Below are 10302 nucleotides of genomic sequence, written 5' to 3'. Positions count from 1 at the left end.
GAGGGGGGGAAATGAGGAGCTGATGCCAGGGGCTTAAGTGGAGAGCAAATGTTTTGAGAATGATTAGAACAATGAATGTACAAATGTGCTTTACACAATTGATGTGCATATGGATTGTGATAAGTGTTGTATGAGCCCCCAATAAAATGATTAAAAAGAAAACATCCCAGTCCAGTCGAACTCAAATCCACAAGTCCGATACTAGTCCCTAAGTGCCTCTTCAGACTCACTGCCACATACAATGATGCAGGATGCAAGATCACAGACCAGTGTGTGCAAAGTTGTGTGGATCTGACATCAGTGGATAAAATGGCAGGACCCTGGCAGCTCTCAGGGTGGCCAGCAAGTAGGAAGTAGAAACAGAGAGGAGGTGAGGTTTCCTGGCTCCTCCTTATGAGAAGGCCATGCCCACCAGAAAGCACCATTCGACTGTGACCTGACTGACAGTTTGAATACCACCCCTACACTTTTATATGTCTTCAAATTGACATAAAATTATGTACCTCCCACTGTTTATATTACATAAAAAAATTGTAAAATGAAAAACTGAAGCTTAATATAATCTTTAGTCATCTTTCCTATTACCTATGACAATTTTAATGATAATATATGAAGGAAAATGTTAATTTAATGAAGAAGTTGATGATTTTGTAACCTATCAGTAAATCAGTACACAAAACTACCTAACATTGCAAAAACAAACAAGCAAACAAATCAGCCTGAAGTATTTTTCATATATTTAGTTCCTTCTATTTGGGGGAGATTCACCAAGGTATTTCTTCCAATCCATTGCAAAAAAACAAACTCATTGCCATAAAGTCAATTCTGACTCATAACGACCACACTGGACAGGGTTGAACTGCCTCGTAGGTTTCCAACACTGTAAATCTTCACAGGAGTAGGAAACGTCATCTTTCTCCCATGATATTCAATAGGTGGGCCATCTGTTAGGCCTTATTTCATCTATTCAGCAGTAACAGAAAAAAGTTAACTTCTGACAAATACCAAGACATTCAGAAACATTTTTAAATCACTTTTAAAATGAAGGGTTAAAATAATAAACCCAATTATGTGTACTGAATGGATATATAGCAACTAATTAAACTATAGAATGTGAGACAGGTTCAAACCAAGATCTGGAAAGGTGAGTTATAATGCCCAAGGCAGTAAGCTGCCCACAGAAGCCCTATTAGCATTCAAATTGACAGCAGAGGATGGAGGCCTTAAAAGTCGAATTCGCTCATTAACCTATTAGCAAAAAATCCCTTTATACCACTGGCCTCAATCCCATCTGGTCATACTCAGTAAACTGGAAAGCACTGAGTAGTTAACTCAACAGCATTTCTATTACAAAATTCCCAGCTAATGCTCATCTCACCTTTCTTAAACACAGGGAACTTAATTTCTCAGAGGCAATCCTGCTTTTTTCTGGATATTATAACATTTCTTTTACATTGAGCAAATATCTGTTTCCTACAACCACAACATTTTTAATTTCATGCTCTCTGGAGTTATAAACAGAGCAGCTTTACCCTGTCCTTTGTGAGAAATAAATCCCAAACTGGTTCAAATTCAGCAATTAGGCAACAAATGACCAGGAGGTTACCTAGTAGCCAGAGCACAAGTTGATGGCAAATGTAATAATCATTAAAACGCCCGCACCTTGGGAATGGTATTGACAGTGAGGTAGTTAAGTTTATTGTGCCAACCTGGCCGATAAACATGTGGGGTTAATTGAAGGGCAGAGGGATAAATGGCTGTGAGCCTTGCCTTTCTAGTTCTCGGGTCTCTTGCTTTATGATGGTCGGACCAGGGTGCAGCTGCCTTAGCCAGTTCTGCTTTAGCTGGCAAGACTCCCTTCCTGCAGGACATCCCTGAGAAGCCACATGGACCTACCCCGATGCAGACCTTGGTGCTGGAGCAGCCGTGTGGAGGCCCTGCCAGCGCTGAGACGCTTACACAGTCACTGATCCAGCTTTCCTTCTGCAGTCGGCATCATTGCATCTGTTTTGTGAGATGGAGGAGGTCTTTGTGGATTGATGTCGGACTTGAGGGCTAATGTTGGACTTGAGGGCTTGGGCAGCACTGGGTTGGGATGTTTTCTTGCTGCACATTTAACCTTTATATAAAATTCTCTTATACATGAGTTTCTGTGGATTTGTTTCTTTAAAGTACCCAGACTAGCACAACAGGTCACTATATTAGGCTAAAGGAATTGTCTGTCCCTACACTGAATGAGGACTGGTTGTCCATGCCACAGTGAGGGTGTTGGAAAGCACTCAGGCACACTAATTAGACTCCCATGGGAACACATCTAGGCACCAATATGACATCACACAGGTGCACCTGAACTCAGCCAATAAGGTCAGCCAATACCCCAACCATGCCCCCTCCAGTAGTGCAGGAGGAGAATAAAGTTAGGGCCTGAGGCCCCAGTCACTGTCCTGGACGCTTGAGATTTTCCCGTTCTTGCTTCCAAACATGTGGTTGGTTTTCAGGCTCCCATTTGGGTATTCTTTTCAGGTAGTTTTTCCGCACTCTCCTGAAGTGGCCATCTTCAGAGAGTTTTCACGCCGTCCCTGTGCTGCCTGCACGCTTTCCAGAGATGGCATGGACGTTTTGACTGTAATACCTGAAACTTTCCTTTCTCTCATAAAAGCCACTTGGATTTACAAAAGTGCTTCTGCCCCGTGAATTCTTTCAGCATTGTAAAGCAAGAACTGAGGCATACCACCCCCAAACCTAACAGTATTATGCAAATCAGATGAATCAAGGTGGGAGTGGTGGGCTGGAGGGGGCGGGGTAGACTGGACTGCTTGAGGTAGAAATTTCCCACAGTACTTAGCCAAAGAGGCACTGGGGAAGGAACACTATTCGAGAACCTGGAACTATGTAATGCTTGCAAGATGTCTTTTGCATACACTGGCCCATTTTGTCTTTTGAGGCTTGGGTGCTTGGTTTTGCAAAATCAACTCTTGCTCTCATTAAAGTAAGTACTGATTGGATTTCCTGAGTGTTTGTGATAAACACTTATGATTACCCATTGGAGACCATGAGGGTATGGTCCAAGTGGGGTTTTTATATGGATCTCCCAGTTACTAAGAGGTACTGAAATGGTACCAGGATGTCAACTGTGTCTCTCACACCACAGGGTTGATATGAGTTGAAAGCAACTTGATGGCAGTGAGGTTGTTTTGGGAGTAGCAAAATTAAGCTTAAGTCCTCATTTATTCAGTAGGTTCTCAGAGTTCCTGACAACTATCTCCAACCAAATGGACTGTGAAGTAGTTAATCATTTGCATGATATGAACTGTCTACATTAAAAAAATGCTGTGAAACTCTTTAATACAGAAAACTTCCTTTTCACATTTTAAAAAAGTGATTAAAATGCCATTTGCTTATACTTTAAAAATATAACTATAACACAAGCAAAGTAATACAAAGCACAGTAAATCACTTCCAAAATGCCTTCTTCTTGAATCAAGTAACATACCTATGTTCTTGCATAAGCGAGTCTGTCACCTTAGCCTCAAAGTGAGACATTTCTGAGTTGCATACATTTCAAAACCATCTAGTCAGCTCTTTTTCTGACCAATGTAGCTCCCTCGTTCTCACTTTTCACACTCTCTACTCTTTTTGTTTGTCTGTTTGGCTTTAATGTCAATAGAATGTGACCCCAAGAGAAGAAGAAATGTAAGCTTAACTCTAGCAAATTTCCAGTTTTATACTTAACATTACACAAGATTAAAACAAAACAACAACAAAACCCCTAGGCTTTAATTGAAACTTTTAATAAATCTGACTCAAAAAGATATTCATCTCAGTTCACCTACCAATGTGTTTACTCACCTGGCTCAGCATTTAACCGGCAGCTATTAAGGAATTCCGCTGAGAAATATATATCAACATCACAGAAAAACATCAAGACTTCTCCCTTGTCCCAAGCTCGAGCTCCCACATTTAGTCCTCTTCCACGATTAAATTCTTCATTCAATGAAACCACGGTGTAATTGTGAAAATTAGACTCACTATGAGGAATAACAAATGATAAATCCTATTGAAATTTTAAAAAAATTTTCATTTAAAATAACTTCCAAAATATTTTATACTTCAAGTATTTTTATTATGTTGGTTTTACACTTATTACAGAGAAAAGAAACCACCAGCTTCCCATGTGCAATCATTGATCAGGGACAAATATTCACTAACTACCCAAATTTGGAGTAACACAGTGGTGGTGTTACCTCGTCTCTGGCCCTTCATTGGCACTGGCATTGTGAGGTTAAGTGTTAAGGAGTGGCCACTGACCTTCAGGATCTTAAAAACTATTAGGGAAATTAGAAATATCCAAATGGAAAAAAATGTCATACTGTTGGCTAAGAAAAAAAATACATCTGCATGAATGATGCATAAATAGGATACTCTTCCCTCTCACCCTTTGGATCTTTGTTTAAATGTTTATAAATCAGAGTATCCTACCTGACTACTGCATGTGAAGCAACATTTGCTTCCTTTTTGTTATATATCCCTTAGTTTTATTTTAATACCAACAGATATATTTCATATGTGTTCGAATGTCTATCCACTGGAATTTATGCTCCATGAGAGCAAGGATTGTGGTTTGAACACAGTACCCCTGGTGAGTAAGAATTCAGTAAATATTTTCTGGATGAATTAATGAAAAGAGATATTTCAGAGAAGAGATCATTTTTGTCTGTAGTTGTCAGAGAGATGTTAGAAGTAGAACTGGAGTTACGCTTTAGTTAAAATCTTGAACTCAGTGGTGAATGTAAAGGTCATTCCAATTTTCTAATTAGAATGATTTTCGAAAAAGCAAACATAAAGTAAAAAGCAACTAGATAACAGGGACCCATACAAATCAGATAGGAAAATAGGAAGTCTAATAGGGAAATACTGTGAAGACTAAAAACCTGTCAAATTGAAAGCACTTTTTATGGGATGCTCAAGAATTTAGTCAGTATCTTAAAGGCAAGAAGGTATCAGGAAGGTTTTCTGCTAGTGCAGTGGTTCTCACAATGTGGCCCCAAAATCTGCAAGATCAGCTTCCCCAGGGAATGTGTTAGAAATGCAAATGCTCAGGTCCCACCCCAGATCCACTGAATCAGGTGTTGGGAGGGCAAGTGTCAGGTGATGCTCAGGATGGAGAACCTCAGGGTATAGCTGGATTTAAACAAACAAACAAAAAAAGGTTAGTTTCAGAACAGTATAAAATGGGAAATGATGAGAGCAAAGCAGGGCTTCTAACTGGTTCAAGCTGGTTCAGTCACAGCTGATATATTGGAACATACCTAATTTTTTATTTTACTTTTAAAAACTTCTTATTGTGAATTAGGTGAAGGTTTACAGAGTACATCACCAGTTTGACATCTCAACAGCTCACATTCAGTTTTAACTCATTCATTACAATCTTCTCAATGTACCAAAAATTTACCCCACTACTTCCTCCTTCTTTCCTAACCCTGTATATTTGGGCCTTGGATAAATGTTTCCCTTTTGTTCTTAAATGGTTCCTTATTCCCACATAGAAGTGAGTTTGCTTCTAGACCTGGAGAGTCACAAAAGGGCCATAGTCTTAGGGGCTCTAACCGTTTCTATCTGATCGATAAGCCTAGATTATTTTATGATTTTGGGTTTAAGTCCACATTTTTATCTCACTCTATCTAGGGCCTTTTAACGTAATATTTTTCAAAGTAGTTGGGCAGTTGGGAGGAGCAGCCGGACACCATCTAGGTTCTGGCCTCAGGATCGTAGAAGTGGATTTTTGGATGGTCCCTTAGTCCACTGAACAAAATATTTCCAAGTATCTTTCGATTTTCATCATTCTCCTTTTCTCCCTAAGAGGCAGGACAAAAGTTGTACTAATGAGATTTTTTTTTTTTTTTGCACTACTGAGATTTTAAGACCCTAATCACTACTCACCAAAGTAGTATACAGAACACTATCTTTGTGAACCGTGTTATGTCAATTGACCTTGGTGTCCTCCAACACTATACAGACCTAAATTTTAAACGTTTAAGTGATGTGTAACAGTTTTCCAGAACAGGAAAATTTAAGGACTGAAGTCCTAGAATGAGAAACTTGGAAGAGGCCGATTATTGCCAGGGCTGAGGAGATCAACATACGAAGGGTTACAACCACCACCACCCCCAAAAAAAACAAAACTGGAATTGTGCTGGGTGGAGTGGAACTTTTGTAGTATGCATTTTCCCTCATAGGTGAGCATCTAGCAACTCGCTCTGAATTAGTGCATCCAGTGGCATCATCTAGGAAGGTTCTCTCTGGTCACAGTGAACTTTTTCATAAAAGCAGTTTCGCTCAAACCTAGTTTTTTGTGATGGCTGATTTAAGAGAACAGTGTGCAGCTGTGAAATTTTGTTTCCTGCTAGGTAAAAATGGCACAGAAACAGTGTGATGTTGAACACAGCTTACAAGGACAGTGCTATGGGAAAAACTCAAGTATAGGAGTGGTTTTCTTGTTTCAAAAAAGGTGAAATATTGATAGATAACAAACCTCATTCTGGACATCTGTCAATTTCCCAAATAGACAAAAATGTCAACTCATAGTGCATTTGGAATTTGTTCAACCAAGTCAAACTGTTAATCAAGCTTTCTATTTAGAGTTTCTGAAAAGATTGTGTAACAGTGTGCAACAAAAAAGGCAAGATTTGTGGCAGATGAGGACTTGTTCTGCCACCCCAATCATGTACCTGTTCATGCAGCCATCTCAGAATGCCAGTTTTTGGCACAAAAATAGCATGCCTCTCTTGCCCCATGCATCTGACCTCACTCCATGCAACTTCTTTTGTTTCCATGAATGAAAAGGGACATGAAAGGACAGTGATTTGATGACATAAAAAAGGTGAAGAAGAAAACGACGGAGGTGCTGTCAGTCATCTAAACAGATGAGTTTGAAAAATGTTTCCAAGAATGGAACGGCAGAGCTGACTAATGTATGAAGTGTAATGGAGAGTCCTTTGAAGGTGATAAGGTGTTTTTGTAAAAAGCTTTAAATACATACCTTTGGGGGGAAAAATCCATTTTGGGAGGATATCCCCTTGTACATTCAAGATGGTGGAGTCAGCTTTACACCATTATTTCTCACTGTGCCAATAAAGGGATTTGGTTGCTATGCAACATGCATGCTGCTCACATTTTCAGAGTGAAATTAAGTTTCTAACAGGACATCAACCTGTAATTTTTCCTTTTAAATTGCAATTCTAGTTCTCCCATATTTTAAAATTTTGGGCCTGTTCATGTTTTGCTCAATGGCCATGACTGAACTAGCCTGAATTGGTTTGAAGCACTGGGTTAAAGGTTCAAATTGTACTTGGAGTAGAAACCAAATGCTTTGAGTGCTTACAACTCCTCTTTCCTTCTTACAGGATATAAATCTCTCCCTTTCTCTTAGGAAACTCTTGATCATCTCCTTCACATTCATTACTCCCCTCATCCACATTTCCTAATACTCTTGGCACCAAGTGAAGGTACAGATCAAAGGAAATTTCTCGCTTGTGGTAGAGACTATAGACTCAAGCTAGGGAAAATCAGAATCCCCTCATCCCACCTGGCCATAGTGATTGGCTCAAGAGTGGGCAAAAAGTTCTTCCCTGGGATTTTCTTAACTTTGGGGCTGCAATCCCCAAGGTTGGCAGTTTGAAATCATGGGATGGGGCTTTCTCCAGCCACTCCATGGGAGAAAGACAGGGCTTTCTGCTCCACAAAGTCACAATCTCAGAAACTTAAAGGGGCAGTCCTCCCCGGCCCCCAGGGTCACTATGAACAGGCATCAACTCGACGGCAGAAAGTGAATGGAGGTGGGAGAAAATGTGTTCTTTTCTGATGGTGAAATGAGAAGTTGTAAGCCCAGTGCCTCCAAGAGCCATATCCCTCGCTATGTGGAAGAAGCCAATCTGCAAACAGTAGAATCAGGTCAACGTGTAGAGAAAAATACACAAGATGATGATATGAGAATTCTGATGATATTCAGTACTCTGAGAGGTCAAAGCTGTTTTGGTATTCTTCCAAAAATTTGGTTGCAGTAGCCTATCTAGTATTGGGAGCTAACCATTATTCTTCTGTTACACTCCTATTTTCCTTACGCAAGCTCAAGGTAAATTCCTATCTTTGCCACAAAGGAGTACTGACTAGTAAAAAAGATGAATTCAACAAAACCAGTGAAAATTCTTAGCAAGCAATAAATGATATAAAACCGAGAGAGAGAGGAGGATGCACAAAAGAAATGGAAAGAACATGCACTACGGTGATGGCAGTAGCAGAGATGGGACAGCAAAGAGGTCCTATGAAGTAGGTAGGAACTAATTTATCAGAAGCGTATGGTAAAGCATAAAGATTCTGACACATAAAATTCATGAGAACATTTTCACTCTGAACTGAAAGGGGGGCATCAGGAGGAGGAGCTGGTGCAATACTAAGATAGTACATCAGAAAGTTCATGGAAAATTCTATTATCTTTTAATTCCATTTTTTCACAAACTTTCTGAACCCCTTTATACACAATGAGGCTGTGAGAATCCCTTTAAGGTAGGAACTGCCTATCACTCAACTGTGCCCTTTTTCCTCCAACTGTCCCAGTTATATTCAAGAGTGGTTCCACTGGAACACAGTAGGTAGAATTCAACAAATGTGAGTGGGATGATCAAGAATCTGCAGAGAACAAGGAGGTAGTCAAAGGACCTGAACAGAATTTTCACAGGTGAAGAAGTGCAAATCGCCAATAAATATATGAGAAAATGTTCTCGATCATTAGCAATAAGAGAAATGCAAATTAAAACAACTATGAGATACCACCTACCACCCTCAAAGATACCCAAATTCAAAAAATCAGAAAGTAACAAGTGTTGGAGGGGCTGTGGTGAGATATGAACTTTTGTCCACTACTGGTGGACCTGTAGGTACCTACAGCCATTATGGAAATCAGTTTGGCGAGATTTAAAACAGGTGGAAATTGAGCTACCATACCACCAGCAATCCCATGACTGGGCACATACCCAGAAGAGGCAAGAAACAAACCAGGGCCAGACATCTGTGTTCCAATGTTGATTATGGCGCAGTTCAAAATTTCCAGGAGTTAGAAACAACCCAAATTTCTATCAACAGATGAATGGATTAAAAAACTGTGGTACATACATACAATGGAGTACTACGCATTCCTAAAAAGCAGCGATGAACACATGAAGCGCATCGCCGCATGGGAAGAACTGGAGGAAATCACGCTAAGTGAAGTAAGCCAAGCACAAAAGGACAAGTACAACATGAGTCCACTAAGGCAAGTTTGAAAAAAACAAAACAAAACCCTGAGCATAGGGGAAATGCTATTATATACATACATCCCTGGGGTGAGGTCCAGCAACTATGGCAGCGGCCAAACCCAATCCAGGGACACATACAGCAGCCAACTAATAAGAGGGGGAAAGAAAGAGAGAAAAAAAAAACATGGGTGGGGGAGAAGGGCACTAACCCACCCAAGGGGAGGGTATCGTTTATATCTCCACAGGAGAGGGTGCGCCAAGACGTGAATACAACATACCAGCATGTACCAGGGAACCAACAGAGAGGTCTGCAGGCCGGCCCAAATCCCAACTATGTGAACATCCCCCCACCCGCCTCAGAAGAATGCATTTCAGTGGAAAGTTCTGGGGTTAAAACTTGGGGAGAGTGGCGCATCAGATTAGAGCACATGGAAGAAACGAACAGGTATGGAGAGGAAGGAGAGGACATCCTGGCCCCCCAAGCCCCAAGGACGATGTTCCTGCTCAGAGCAGACAACGCACACAGAGGACCACAGGGCTGGCCTTACCATGAGACACAATGTCCCTCACTAAGCCTTAGCACTGCGGGGGACAACACTGGAGACACAGTGCGGGAATAGTGCACTATCTGACCCATCACACTGGGGTGAAACACTAAGGACATGCAACAGAGCAGCAAAGGGAGCAGAGTGATGAAATCCCTGGGGAATACCAAAAATAGACTTTGGAGGCAGAGTGTGGCATCCCATCAGACTCGACTGGAAAACACGCACAAAGACCAACAAACAGACCTTAAACTATTTGTAGGCTTTTCCATTTTTGTCAGTGGCTTTCTTTTTGTTATCGTTAGTTTGTTTTTGGTTTTTTTTGGTTGTTATTTTTTTCTTGGCTTTGACTTCCTTTGTTATTTTATTTAGTTGTGCCTGGTTTTTGCACTTAGTAATGTATGTGCATGTCTATCTAGATAAGGTAGGCAGGATAAATAATTTGGAGATGGAAAAAACGGGAACAT

At 40.6% G+C, this 10302-nt stretch overlaps 1 protein-coding gene across 6 annotated transcripts in view; it reads right to left on the bottom strand.

Moving 5' to 3' along the window:
* CSGALNACT2 (chondroitin sulfate N-acetylgalactosaminyltransferase 2) overlaps positions 1-10302 on the bottom strand; it is a 65649-nt gene that overhangs the window by 28466 nt on the left and 26881 nt on the right. For 4 of the 6 annotated variants that reach the window (XM_045290255.1, XM_045290260.1, XM_045290258.1 and 1 more), the window contains 2 exons: positions 5108-5181; positions 3850-4028 (listed from right to left, as the gene is read on the bottom strand). In XM_045290255.1, the coding sequence (XP_045146190.1) occupies positions 3850-4028; positions 5108-5181 (253 nt within the window). Of the gene's footprint in view, positions 1-3847; positions 4029-5107; positions 5182-10302 lie in introns of those variants that run through there. The other 2 variants (XM_045290259.1, XM_045290261.1) reach the window with 2 other exon arrangements.

Source organism: Echinops telfairi, unplaced genomic scaffold (genome assembly GCF_000313985.2).
Source record: "Echinops telfairi isolate 266 unplaced genomic scaffold, ASM31398v2 ScPeMD7_35;HRSCAF=133_0, whole genome shotgun sequence".
In the NCBI taxonomy this organism is placed as follows: Eukaryota; Metazoa; Chordata; class Mammalia; order Afrosoricida; family Tenrecidae; genus Echinops; species Echinops telfairi.
This window is presented reverse-complemented; position numbering and strand designations above follow the sequence as displayed.